This window comes from Rana temporaria, chromosome 4, assembly GCF_905171775.1.
Source record: "Rana temporaria chromosome 4, aRanTem1.1, whole genome shotgun sequence".
In the NCBI taxonomy this organism is placed as follows: domain Eukaryota; kingdom Metazoa; phylum Chordata; class Amphibia; order Anura; family Ranidae; genus Rana; species Rana temporaria.
Window position 1 is genome coordinate 188,258,661 of NC_053492.1, and position 14,981 is coordinate 188,273,641.

The 14,981-nt window shown below is 37.8% G+C and overlaps 1 protein-coding gene across 2 annotated transcripts in view; it reads left to right on the forward strand.

The window, feature by feature from the left end:
- LOC120936834 (probable cation-transporting ATPase 13A5) overlaps nucleotides 1–14,474 on the forward strand; it is a 157,882-nt gene extending 143,408 nt beyond the window's left edge. For both annotated transcript variants that reach the window (XM_040349539.1, XM_040349540.1), the window contains 7 exons: nucleotides 566–662; nucleotides 5,069–5,141; nucleotides 6,103–6,277; nucleotides 8,392–8,564; nucleotides 10,025–10,113; nucleotides 11,117–11,197; nucleotides 12,979–14,474. In XM_040349539.1, coding sequence (XP_040205473.1) covers nucleotides 566–662; nucleotides 5,069–5,141; nucleotides 6,103–6,277; nucleotides 8,392–8,564; nucleotides 10,025–10,113; nucleotides 11,117–11,197; nucleotides 12,979–13,155 — 865 coding nt within the window. In that variant the 3' untranslated portion in view covers nucleotides 13,156–14,474. The remainder of the gene's footprint in view (nucleotides 1–565; nucleotides 663–5,068; nucleotides 5,142–6,102; nucleotides 6,278–8,391; nucleotides 8,565–10,024; nucleotides 10,114–11,116; nucleotides 11,198–12,978) is intronic.
- The last annotated feature ends 507 nt before the right edge of the window (nucleotides 14,475–14,981 follow it).

Consider the following 14,981-nt stretch of genomic DNA (forward strand, 5'->3'; position numbering starts at 1 on the left):
GAGGAGGGAGGGACGGATCGGATGTGTCTTCTTCACTCTGACTTCAACACATAGTCTCTTACAATTCCAGGGGGGCAATGGACCCCCCTTGCCCTATAGAGCGGACGCCCATGACTGTTGGCACTATATACATCCTGTATAATAATAATAATAATAATACAGTGTCTTAAATCTGCTGTTGTGTGAAAAAAGGCAAAAGCCCAGTGTGCCTGAAATTGGGGATATTTAGCATGGGGAGACCATATGCTCTGATTATGTTCTACTTAGACTTTTTCTACTTACCTTCACCTCCTCTCCTTCACTGTACTAAAATCTGTTCCTAGGTTGCAAGCACTGCCATCTACCCAGACATAAAGACTCCCAAAATTTTATGATTTAAAGGTGGTGATGTAAACCGAACATAGTGAAACTTCAGATTTTTTTGTAACATTGTGCAATAGCAGCGTAAATTTTAAAAGCGTAAAACTAATTTTATATTGTTTCAAGCTATACTTTTGTCTCAGAGAAAACATGGTCTGCTATAAGGATATACCGCTAACCTTTGTCTTTTACCTCTAATACACAGGGAAGGAAGAAGTACACTTGTCAGTTCAATATGTTTGTTTAAATACCTTATTATGTACACTTTGATTGAGCTTGTCTGCATGCTGCTTCTGTTTTGGGTAAGAAAATGAAAATGTTCTGTAGCATGTGGAAATGTGAACAAGTTTCTGAGGAATATGAACTAGTAATATAAAAATATAATTAAGTATTAAGATGGACTGTGAGGCCTCGTACACACGACCGGATCTGTCCGTTGGGATTTATCCGCAGATCAGTTCCAGCAGACAAATCCGGTCGTGTGTACGACCTAGCGGACATTTTTCACCGGACATTTCTCCAGCCGATGGTTTTCAAGCGGATAAAAATTTCTTAGCATGCTAAGAAATCTATCCGCTGGAAACCTGTCTGTCGGACTGATCCGGTCGTCTGTACAGACTCACCGGATATGTCCAAGCGATCCCCATCCCTCGCATGCGTCGAAGTGATTCGACGCATGCGTGGAAGTATTTACCTTCCAGGGTCGCGCACGTCGCCGCGTCATCGTCGCGGCGACGGCGCGGCCACGTCACCGCGTATGTTTTCCACTGGGATTTTGATCTGATGGTGTGTACAGCCATCAGATCAAAATCAGGAGCAGAAATGTCCGCTGGAAACGGTCCGCCGGACAGTTTCCAACGGATATCCTCTCGTGTGTACAGGGCCTGACTGTTGTTTTGTAATAATGTTTTGTTATGTATTATTCTTATTTTTTTATATATGTGTTGTACTGATTTGTTTTAAAATAAAAAAATAATTATAATCAGAAAAAAAAAAAAAAAATATATATATATATATATATATATATATATATATATATATATATATATATATATAATTAAGTAACCATAAGCAATATTTGCATTTTGGATTCTCACATTATTATTTACCAACTTGTGAACATTTTGTTTTATGTCAGATCATTTTGTACATATTTTAGCTTTATAATTTGGCTTCCATTTAAAAACAAATTTAAGAGTTAAATAAACAGGGTACCCCAATTTCTCAAAAGAGCACACCAGACATATGGACATCTTTTTACATAGGGAGCAGTGAAAAGATGTCTTGCTATGGTACTAACAGGCTACATATCAGCAATGTCAAGCTATCACAAACCGGGACAGTTCTGACTGAAGATAGACTACATAAGCAGAAATAAAATCTGCAATTTACCATGGTCATAAGATCCTAGTGAATGTATAGGTAAATCTTGACTTTTCCTGTAAAAGACCTTATTACCATCCATACCTCAGTTATTGAAGCTGCCCATCATATTAGGACAAGAGTAAAGTTTAACTTTTACAAAACAGTAAAAATTTGCATATACTAACAGCTGCCTACATCTCTAAACTTACTTAATGGTTTTCATGGAATAAAACCTATGTTTATGTAATTGATTTTTTTTTTAACATGGGGAAAAGATGGGGGGGGGGGGGGGGGGGTTAAGTGGTCAGTAGAGTAAAGTAACACAAATCTCATACATTTTTAATAAGCTATACCTAATCTTCCTAATTTAAAGTATTAGTTCACCTTTATTGACGTTTGCCAAAAACACGTCTACTTTTTAGCTGCTCATTTTGTTGCCCTTCCCTTTTTGTTCTGCAGATGACAACATGTACTAAGTGTTGAATGTGGGGCCCTGGACTCTCAAGAGCACTGAGTTGCTAGAGAAAGGGAGATGCTCATGTGTAGGTAGGGAACAAATCTGTGTTCGTTTGTGAGTTTTGGGACCATACATCCAATGCAATAAAATGAGCAGCAAAAAAGTAACCATTCTTAAAAAGAAAAAAAACTGGAGCACTGCATAGTCAGTAAACTTTTCTAAAGCAGAACTAAAGAATCTTGTTTTTTTTAAGCAAGTAGTATCAAAATGAAACAAAAAAAAGTATAATATTTTTAATTATCCACAAGACTACTGATAGGGGTACTGACCTCCTGTACAGGGCCCAGGTCCCATCAGTTTAGAATTGGGTGGCCTGGGCACCAGGGGAATAGAATTGTAGACTGAGGGTGATCAGTGCAGCGGGGAGGGCAATTACTGGAACTGATCGCCTGTGTAGCACTAGCTGCAGCAGCTGAAAGCTGGCAGGAGGGAGAAGAAGAGAAGCCATCTTTCAGCTGCTGCAAGGAAAATTAGACAGGGAGATCGGATCCAGAAATTGCCCCCACCCCCCTTTGCTGCAAGATCAGATTCTCCCTCCTGCCCAGCCCCTGTGTGTGCACCCTTTCCTGAACTGTCAGCTCCCATTCCTCTCCTTCCTACTGGCTGCTGTGGGTACACATGGGGGGTTGTTTTAAAATAGGAAATGGGGAAAGGAGGGGTTGGATGACATATTTACCATTTACTAACCCCTTTCTTTCCTGGGTGAACACAGTTAGTGATCGATATCTTTACGATATAGTGGGGTCCCTGTAAGGTAGACTGTACAGGGCCCCATGATTTCTAACAGCAGCCCTAATTATTGATATATCATCTTTCAGAGTTATTATATCTACTTTCTCAGCATTAGTAGAAGGTGAAATGATTTGTCAGGAACCAGGCATGTAATAGGGCAGTTCTACTCCCACCGTTATCCTCCCTGTCTTCTACTGTTTTATAAACTTTTTTTCTTGCTTTACTAAATTCAGCTGTCTATTAACTTTCCTGGCGGTGTTCCCGAGACTGACTCGGGGTTAGATTTTCCTGCTACGATCGGTAACCCCGAGTCAGTCTCGGGCTTGCCTCGCTAGATCCACAGGCACTTTTTACTTACCTTGTCCCTGGATCCAGCGATGCCACCGCGCTGTGTGAGCGAGCGGGACCTCGCTCGATTCACATAGTGCCTCCGTGTGACGCCGATCTCCGTTCCCTGCGACGTTACGACGCACGGGGACGGAGAACGGCGCCAAATTCAAAAACGTAAACAAACACCTTACATACAGTATACTGTAATCTTATAGATTACAGTACTGTATGTAAAAAAAACACACCCCCCCTGTCCCTAGTGGTCTGTCCTGTGTCATGCATGTCATTTTATATAATAAAAACGTTTCTTTCTCCCTGCAAACTGTAGATTGTCCATAGCAACCAAAAGTGTCCCTTTATGTCAAAAATGGTTTTAGATCAGCTAAAAAACAGCGATAATAAATTATAATCACTTGCAGAATTGTGCGATAGCGATTTGTGGGGAAATTCGTCATAAAAAAAAAAAATAATGACAGCAACAATTCTGCAACTGAGCAAATTTCAGTGATTTTAATTTGATTACATTATTGAATAATTTTTATTATAATTATATTATTATTTGTTATAATTATTTATAATTATTTATTATATTATAATTTATAATTTTGTTTTAAAAAAAATGTCATACCCGGGATGCCTATTAGAATCTAGTTTGGTCAGATTTAAGTGAGTTATTTCTAAAAATTACAGACCTACAATATAAAACGCCAAATTTCCTTGCAAATAATGGTACCGCTTTCAGCATGTTTTTTCGGAAAGAATCATACTGCCAGGGAGGTTAAATGAGACAGAAGAGCGCAGGGAAGAACTGGGAGGAATCATATTATTCTGGGCATAGTCTCTACCTTTTATGCAAATATAGAAGCATAAGGACACATGAAAGCAGTCCACAGATGTATCAACATTTGGCAGGTTCAACAGGGAGCAGCCAAATTGCAATCTGTGTGTGGCCGTCCCTGTTTAACAGAAGTTGATTGTTAAATTGACATCTGTAGAACAGACTAGCTGGAAAACCTTTTTTGATCAGCAACTGCAGTTACTGATCAGAGTATTCTGACAGCAGACGCCCCACGGAGATGATTCCTCCATCCACCTCCCTGTGAATGGAGGAACTTGTTCACATTTTATGGTCAGCCTTCTGGCTGAATGGAAAAAAAAATAACCACCTACAGCCAGCTCAAGAGGGGTTGTAAAGGTTTGGATTTTTATTTTCTAAATAGGTTCCTTTAAGTTAGTGCATTGTTGTTTCACTTACCTTGTCCTTCAATTTCCCTTCTAAATATTTTTTTTTCGTTGTCTGAATTTCTCACTTCCTGGTTGGTCAGCCAAAACAGCTTACTGAACAGCTTACTGAGGAGTAACAGGTAAAGTAAAAAATTCAGACAAAGAAAAAAAATCGAAGGAAAAGGTAAGTAAACCAACAATGCACTAGCTTAAAGGAACCTATTTAGAAAACAAAAAACAAACCTTTACAACCCCTTTAAGAGGGATTGGGAAAAAGCCTATGATCTGAGCTGTACAGCCACAGAGATGAAACCAAGAGGTCTTTCACTGAGCCTGTACAACAGCTGGAAAATGTATTGGAAAAGGCACCTAGTTTTGCAAAATGTTGCCTTCAATAAAATATATAAAAAAAAAAATAATAATTTTCGTCCTGGTTTAAATTTTCCATCTTGGCCGTTTAAAATAATACTACCCTAAAAGTATATTTATGACATGTTTACATTAGAACTGACCAAATACATTTTCATTTTCTTTTCTCAGAAAAAAACTTTACTAGGAAATTACCACTATCTGATGCAAGACATAGCAATTTCTGTCACAGTTATGTTAACAAGTAAGTTTTTGTTTTTAACAGAACTTGGTATTATGGAGTAAAAATTTTAGAACTGTTTTGTAATGTTTAAAGAACCTTTTTCACAGGACTCTAAACCGATCAGCCAAAACACTAAAGTGTTACTAAACCCAGGACCCTGCATTCACTATATCTGGTCTCCCACAGTACACAGAACATGGAAATGCAATAATTTTAGTAAATATAAACTGCTAATACCTTTTCTCATCAGCAGTATCTAGCAGTCATGTGACTTCTATCCCTGTGGGGTAAAGCTAGTAGGAGGAGTTATTCCCTATCTATCTCGATCTCTCTCTCTTTCCCTATCTATCTCAATCTCTCTCTCTCTATCTTTCCCTATCCATCTCATAGTGACTGAGTGAGTATGGTGTGGGTTTAGTGACACTTTAAGGAAATAGTTTGGGCCACCTTGCTGAAAGTAAACATGGAGTTAGGTTTTAGCAAAATAGAACAATATTTGGCAAAATAAATTGATTGAACACTTATTTTTAAAGTATTTTTAAATCTTTAAGAAGTGTTTTCTCAGGACAATGAAGCATTTAACCCTACAGTAAAATTGCTTCATCATTGCAATCATCCTAGCCAAGGCCTTTGGTTCTTCATTTTCAATGAACGACTTCAGTCTTCTAAAATGCCTGAACAGTATATACTGTATATATGTATATATTATATTATAGAATATATAAATTTAATATATAAATTATGGTGTTAGATTATATAGGACTTCAGTGCTACTAGAAATCATAACCGCTGGTTTGCAAAGCTTTAGCTATACTCTTTCATGTGAAATGTGAAATGTAATACAATGGGTACAAACTGAAAAAAATTACATCAAATGCTTAACAATGACAAAACTTTCAAAATGTATTCACAGATTTTATATATATATATATATATATATATATATATATTTTTTTTTTAAATGTTTTGGTTTGTTTTACAGTGAGTTTAACTGGTCCTGCTTCAAAGCTAGCTCCATACAGACCTGCAATGAGTGTGATGTCTCCTTCCTTGCTGCTGTCAGTGACCTTGCATACAATATTTACCATTGTTCTACAGACAAGTGCATTCTTTCTGGTACAGGAGCAACCATGGTACAACGAGACTGACGTTTTCAGGTGTGATTACTTTCATTTATTTAAAGCGGAGTTCCAACCACAATTAGCATTTTTTAAATGTATGTCCTTTCATCCTGCATTTTTATAATATAAATCCGGTCACTTACTATTTTCCAATCCGCCGCCGATCTGCATAGATATTCAAAAAACATAGTTTATAAAACTATGTCTACACCGTTGTCATTTTGCTTGTGGGCATTGTGAAGCCTACAAGCACTTACTTCCTGAAAGTCTTGGATGGGGAGTGATAATTGGATAGCGCACTGCATCCTGGGAAATGATGACACACATTTCCCAGGAGCATTAGAGGGAGATGATGTCAGAATCCTAGGTGATTTCAAAGGCAGATTTCGTGGGACAGCATAGCAACAGGCATTTACAGATGAGTAAAAAAAAAAAAAAAATGTTTTAAACTTTTTTAGGTCTAATAAGCACAATAATGAAAAAAAAATTGGGATGGAAACTCCACTTTAAGTACAGTAGCTTGTATTGCCTTAAAGGGGTGTTCCAGGCTTTTTTTTTTGTTTAATTAAAGTCAGCAGAACGGCTTGTAAGTTCCTTAAGGGGAAGGACTGATGTGAATGTACAATGTATATGTTAAGCGCTGTGTGAGTTTACGGCGCTATATAAGTACCTGAAATAATAATAATATATCTTAGATGGAAAACATTTAATTTAAAGTGGTTGTAAAGGGCGAATGTTTCTTACCTTCATGCATTTTATTCATGAAGGTAAAAAAACTTTCAGGATGAAGCTCCCCTCCAATACTTACCCAATTTAGTTCCAGCGATCTGCACGATTCAAGGCTCTCTTGGGTCTCCCACTGCTGTCAATCACAGCCACTGAGCGGGGGTGGGAATGAGCCACGCTCTGTGTGCCCCAATAATACACAAAGAAGGTGGCTTGGCAGCGAGCACACACAAGTGCCCGCAGAGCCAGCAGCTTTATATGGGGCACTGAACAAGGGGGAGGGACCAGAAGCGCTGCCAGGGAGACCCAAGAAGAGGAGGATCGGGCATCTCTGTGCAAAACCATTGCACAGAGCAGTTAAGTATGATGTGTTTATTATTAAAAAAAAAAAAGGAACCTTTAGAACCACTTTTAAAGCGGGAGTTCACCCTAAAAAAAAATGTTAACCTTAGATTGATGCTCATTTTGTCTAGGGGAATCAGCTAGTTTTTTTAAAATCGAAGCTGTACTTACCGTTTTAGAGAGCGATCTTCTCCGCCGCTTCCGGGTATGGTCTTCGGGACTGGGTGTTCCTATTTTGATTGACAGTCTTCCGAAAGGCTTCCGACGGTCGCATCCATCGCGTCACGAGTAGCCGAAAGAAGCCGAACGTCGGTGCGGCTCTATACGGCGCCTGCGCACCGACGTTCGGCTACTTTCGGAAAATCGTGACGCGATGGATGTGACTGTCGGAAGCCTGTCGGAAGACTGTCAATCAAATAGGAATGCCCAGTCCCGCAGCCCATACTCGGAAGCGGCGGAGAAGATCGCTCTCTAAAACGTTAAGTACAGCTTTGATTTTAAAAAAACTAGCCGATTCCCCTAGACAAAATGAGCAGCAATCTAAGGTTAAAAATTGTCATTTCCGGGTGAACCTCCACTTTAAGTATTTGTAAACACTCTATCATAATTGATACAGTGTAGAATGGTTAAAATCTCTCCTAGGTTAATGTCTGTGTATTGTTCAAATGATTCCCCTGAATTCCAATGACACTGACCACCAAGACATGGAGAGTGAATTTCCCCAGCAGGGATACAGACAGCAATAACAACCTGACAAGGCTTTCAACCATTCAATAGTTCATTCAAAACAAACACGTTTTGGCTTTAGGCACACTTTTAGATTCATATCTTGTGGATGTGTGAATAACTGTTAGAAACTTGGGGACATTATATATATTATTGCAATTTGTCTAAAATTATAGTATGGTTATGTTGTATAACTTTGCGCTTTTATGTAGCTTAGTGCTTTATAGGGTTATTTTTTTTTTTTTGCAGTGGTAGCACTGCATACCCCATTGTTTGCATTTTTTCTCAATCTTAGTGACAACTAAGATAATACATAATAACTCATCTATATATATTTTTTTTCTCTCTGTCTTCAGTGCATGTGATCATCACAATCAAAGTTATGTCAACCACACAATGAATGCGCATCATAGTCAGTCTCAGAATTTCATGACTACCACACTGTGGCCTGTGTCTGGGATAAACCTTATTATCGTTGAATTTGTATTCTCCAAAGGAAAGCCTTTTAGAAAACCAATATACACTAACTGTAAGTGCCTATGATATCCTTCTTGTCACTTTATGCAATATATATATATATATATATATATATATATATATATATATATATATATATATATATACACAGTGGATTGTAAATTTGTAGTCAGAGTCTTCACTGAGGAATGCGACACCCTAACTACCAAGGCCTGAGGTGTGCCTTAGCCTCGCTGGTCAGTATGTCTATAAGTGGGCATACCCTGAAGTGATTGTGAAGAAATGAATGAAGAGAATGACAATATGAAAAAAGGGGGAACGGGTGGGTGGGCACCCAAAAACCCCACCGACGCAGGAGATGAGATGGGAGGAGGAATAAATAGCCCTCAGACTCCTCCTGCGGCCAGCCTTCACACATATCAAAAGTCCAGATTTCCCTGTTTTAGGTTCCAATTACCATCTTAATATTTTCTAGTGCTTTAAAAGGTATTTTTATGTAAATATTTCCAGATACATTATTTTACATGCCGCTGAGACATATTCACTAACAGGGACACAAAATATATGCTAAATGTTTTTCATACACTGCTTAATGGAGGAAATAAATATTAATATCTTATATGAATAAATATGTAAAGATTCCTGGAGATTAGAAGATAGAGAATTAAGGGTACCTAAAATGTAGGAGATTTAGTTGATTTAGGATATTTAGTTGGAGCAATGTGTTTGTTTTGATCTGTAGTTAGTGTGCAGACAAGGTAATCCAGTGCCCTTGGCATTCTACCATTCCAAAGACTGCACATGCCCCCGTTGGGTGAAGAAGAGGAGAGAGACAAAACCAGTGTGCACCAAAATGGTTGTGACATGCAATGAAAGAAATAGTTCCAATGTTTGTGTTGCATTGTAGTAAACTGAAAAGTTTAAAACTGGTGCATAAACACAGGGCTAACTGTAGCAAATGAAAGCATGTCCCCAGGTTGGTGGTGTCAGTGAAAGGAAAACAATTTGCAAAGGAATTTTCCCCTGCACTAGTAGTGTCACTGAAAAAGAAAAAAAGTCCCTGTATCATTGGGAACATTGTGTCATTGCCAACAGCAAGGACTGCAAACAGTTATAGCAGCTGTCAGTTTCAACTTTATATAAAGTGATTACAGCAATAATTTAATTATCCACAAAATTATCCCTTAGCAATCTACAGGGTTGTTTTCATATGTTGAATACACAACCAATTTAATATTGTTTTATAGAATAAAAGTCGCAGGAAAAATTAAAACATTATATTGCATATTTGTTTTTCTTAATAGCAATGATCTGCATTCCCAAATGTAATTTTAGATTAGATTGGATTTCTTAATAATATACTAAGGAAACCCTAGATGGCAGTAGTGAGCACATAACGATGCATTGTAAATGCTTTACGAGGTTTACAATATATCCTAAACTTTGTGCACCGTGCATAAAGGACTGTATAGTTTAGACAGTAAAACTCCAAATATGTTTCTTTTCTTGCAGATTTATTATGTATATTAATATTAGCTCAACTGGGAGCCTTTCTTTTCATGTTGTTTGCTGATTTTGAAACACTGTACCGCCGCATGGAGGTATGTATAAAATGAAAATCAATTAAATATCTATATTAAAAAAACATATTTTAAGACTGTGGTAAAATTAAATGATAACTTATGTACAGGCAAAGAAAAGATAAAATTCAAGTAGTACAGAAAAAGTCACAATTTCTAGAACAGAACATGTGTTCAGTTTACCAATCTATAATACTACATATTTTCCATAATGGTAATTATTTTCATTGATGAATCCCATTATGAACTGAGCATAACAATCATATAGTTAAAGGAGAAGTGTGGGAATGCAAAAGTGATGGAAAGCTGCAGCTGTCCCCCGCTTGCTCATAGGTTGAGAACTGAGTGAACACATAACTACTGATTGCTCAGTTCTCAGTCTACCTGAAGAGCGGTGACTGTCTGTCCCTCCAGTGTTCACTGAAGTGTTGGGCTGGGGAGGGGGCGGGAGCGGCTGGCCCAGGTTCTCAGGAGCACGCTGAGAGGCTGAGTCAGTTGGTCGGGCATCTGGGTAGATCCTGACATTATTGTTGGAGTGGCTCTGTGATGTCAGCCGGCAGCGTGCTTTAGCCCACTGTTGCATGATTCTGAGTCACAGGAGAGCACAAGTAAGTGCACTCCTTTGACACGGAGGAGAAGTATGGCCAAAAAAGCTTTGGTGATACGTCTATTTTGTAAAGTAATGATATTTATAGCAAATATTATATGTTATAGTTTAGAAAATTAAGCACCATATACATTTTTAAATAAAGCTGTTGTGGCCTTAAAGCGATTGCATTACCTGGCTTGCACATTTTTACCTACAGGTAAATCTATAATAAGGCTACCTTGTAGGTAACATTAATACCTCCTAAACCTTTACAGATTAGGAGATATTCCCCTTGCATGCAGCCGCTGACGTCAGTGGCACATGCATTCTGAAGGTCGGACGGACGCTTGGCTGCAAGGGTTTACAACCACTTTAAAGTAATTGTTGCATATATACATTACAATTGGTAACATACTTTTTTATGTAATCTTTCAGCTTGTCTGTACGCCATATTATTGGAGAACTGAAATATTAAGCATGGTTATCGTGCTTTTTGTTGCATCCTATGGTGTGGAGGTAGGTTTTTTATATGACTTTTATGATTCCTGATTTACATTCATCAAAATAATATTTAATTCAAGTAAAAATTATTTTGGGTACATATTTTCAAATACATGCCAAAGTTGTTTGTGATTATAATACTTATAGTACATACATGCATTTTCATAGCTTTAAAGATTAATAGTAAAGTATTGTATGAACATTTAAAAATGTTAAACGGTAAAATGTTTAAATGGTAAACATGTGCAACATTAAAGCTGACCTTCACCAAAGCATAAAAGTTCTACTGAATGTTCTACTCATAATGTTCCTCCCGCCCAGCATATTAAAAAAATCAAAATATTTTTGTTTTTTTTGCCCGCTGTTTAACCTCTTCATTACTGGGCACTTAAACCCCCTTCCTTCCCAGACCAATTTTCAGCTTTCAGCGCTGACGCATTTTGAATGACAATTTTTATCATTTTTTTCCCACAAATAGAGCTTTCTTTTGGTGGTATTTGATCACATCTGCGTTTTTTATTTTTTGCGCTATAAACAAAAAAAGAGACATTTTAAAAAAAAAAACAATATTTTTTTACTTTTTGTTATAATAATATCCCAATTCAAAAAAAAATATATATATTTTTTTTTCTCAGTTTAGGCTGATACGTATTCTTCTACATATTTTTGGTAAAAAAAAATCGCAATATGCGTATATTGATTGGTTTGCGCAAAAGTTATAGCGCCTACAAAATAGGGGATAGATTTATGAAATGTTTTTATTTTTAATTTTTTACTAGTAATGGCGGCGATCTGCGATTTTTGGGGGGCCTGCGATATTGCGACGGACATATCGGACACTTTTGACACTATTTTGGGACCATTCACATTTATACAGTGAACAGTGCTATAAATACGCACTGTTACTGTATAAACTGGCAGGGAATGGGTTAACACTAGGGGGCGAGGAAGGGGTTAAATGTATTCCCTGTGAGTGATTTACTGTGGGGGGAGGGGAGTGACTGGGGGAGGTGACCGAGCTGTGACCATATGTACAAGGGACACAGATCGGTCTCCTCTCTCCCTGACAGGACGTGAAGCTCTGTGTTCACACACAGAGCTCCACATCCCTGCTCTGTCACTGGCGATCACGGGTACCTGGCGGACATCGCGGCCGCCAGGCACATGCCTCGGCATCACGTGACACGCTGGGCACAGTTTTTCCCCACTGCGCGCCCTCGGCGGCGCGCGGGGGGAATGTAAACAGCAGGACATCCAGGGACGTCCGGCAGGTGAGAGCCGTGCTGTGGACGTCTTTCGTCTATAGCGCGGCTCTCAAGTGGTTAAAAAGATACTGGGGTTATGGCAGCTATCTCCTGCCTGGCAGTGATATTTAACGTCAAAATAATGACATATATATACAGTGGGCGGTCCGGAAGTGCTTTTCCCAAAAGGTGAGACATTCAGTTTTAATGATGTTATATATATATATATATATATATATATATATATATATATATTTATATATATATATATATATATATATATATATATATATATATATATATATATATATATATATATATATATATATATATATATATATATATATATATAAAAATATATATATATATATATATATATAATGTGGGAAGTGATAATGTATGTGTCAAAAAAATGTTAAATGATAAAATGATACCATGATTATTTTGTAGTTTGCAAACAGACCATTAAGTGGTGCCATAGAGAGATCACATGAGAGAACATGTAGTAAGCTGTGCGTTATGTAAGGTAATAATTTTTTTTTTTCCTTTTAGACCTTTGTTTACAATAGAACATTCTGGCAACACATGAAGAGGATTTCAGGTTACAAGTCGAAGAGTCAATACAAACAACTGCAAAGCACATTGGATAAGAACACAGACTGCGCTTTGCAAAGTGAAATGTTCAGTTCAAGCCGACAATATTCAGTTATGGCAAATGAGTGTGTTTAACCACTTGCCGCTCACTCAAAGTAGATTTACTGCGAGCGGGCGGCACAGCCAGGCACCGCAACATACCTGTATGTCATGGTGTACTCCCTGGTTTAGTGGCGTGCATGCGCACGCCCCTGCGGATCCATGCTGTGTTTGACCCAGCACAAGTTTGTTAGCAGGTTACAGCCAATGAATAAAGAGAGGGTGGGGGGCGCTACGTTATATAAAAGGTGTAAATGAATAAATGAAGTAATAAACATATATAAATAAATATAAATATGAATACCTCACCAATGACAACAATCACGTGCTGTGTAATTAATTAATATGACAATGACAAAAATGATATCACCAACAAACTTAGATAATAAGTACAATTAAATCAAATGAAAAACTGTAACCAAAGTGCAACAGTGCAGTCCATTAATGTGGTAGATACCACTAGTGTATAAGTGGCTATGAAAAAGTCCTTTAATAAAGTGCTTTAGTGCATAGTGATTAGCCTTCGGATTCGCTGTGAATGGCTCCACCTTCACTGACCGTGAAAAATCACTCAAAAGTACTCTAAATATGGATGGCACCTTACCAAAAGATGTTGACCCTTTTAGCCAAAAAAATATGTCAATATAGGCTCAAACCACAGGTGTATAACTGCATATGGGACTCCTTGGATTCAACCAGGCTCCAATAGCAATCAATGGGGGTAGCAACAATGAAGTGACACCTTGTTGGTTCGGCCAAGGTTTTCTCTGCTTTCTTAGCAGTCCTGTCACCGACAGCACCTTGCAACAGTCAATGATTTGCTCTCTCTGGAGGACACAGTGGGGTTGATTTACTAAAGGTAAATAGACTGTTTATTTTGCAGCCAATAATTATGGCTGTACACCTGCTGATCAGCTGTGGCCAATCACAGCACAGGGTTCTGTGTTTACAAAACACAGATAACTCTGTACACAGAGTAATTTAGCTGTTTCTTTTCTCTGAAATAAACTCAGGGAATTCGGGAAGTAAAAGCACACCGATCTGTGAGTAAAAGCAGCAGGTATTACACACATTGTACTAGTTAGGCACACAGTTAACCCCTTTCCAGCCACTGTAATTAGTACAGTGTACAGTATTATCACTTATCATTGTATTAGTGTTACTAGCAACATCAGTGTCAGTCAGTGTCACTATCACAGTCACACTATAAGTCACTGATCGACGCCTTTACTAGTATAGTGTCTGTACAGATTAGTATCTTGATCACGATCAGACTATACCAGTGTCCCCAAAACCGCAGTTTGGTTTTTACCAAAGACATATAGCATAATTAATTTTGTCCTAAATGTATTAAATATTGTGATTTTATTGTATATGTTTTATAACAGAAAGTAGAAAATATAGTTTATTTTTCAAAATATTTTTTTTGTTGTATATATAAAAAAAAAAAATATATATATATATATATATATATATATATATATATATATATATATATATATATATATTTGTATTTAATTTACATACAGTGTTGCATGACCGAGTAAGTGCCAGTTAAAGTAGCACAGTGCTGAATAGCAAAGGAATGCCCTGGTCAGAAAACCTTCCAGAGGTCAAGTAGTTAAAGTGATTAAAAAAAGTTTGTTTTAATGTTTTGTTTTTTTAAATACCAAACATGTCATACTTAACTGCTCTGTGCAAGGGTTTTACACAGAGCAGCCCGATACTCCTTTGCTGGGGTCCCCCGGCAGCGCTCCTGGCTCCTCCTCTTCATCCGGTGCCCCAACGGAGAGCCACTTTCTATGGGAGCACCCATGCTGGCACACTCCAGAGTCCTGCTGCTGCATCCATTGACACAGACA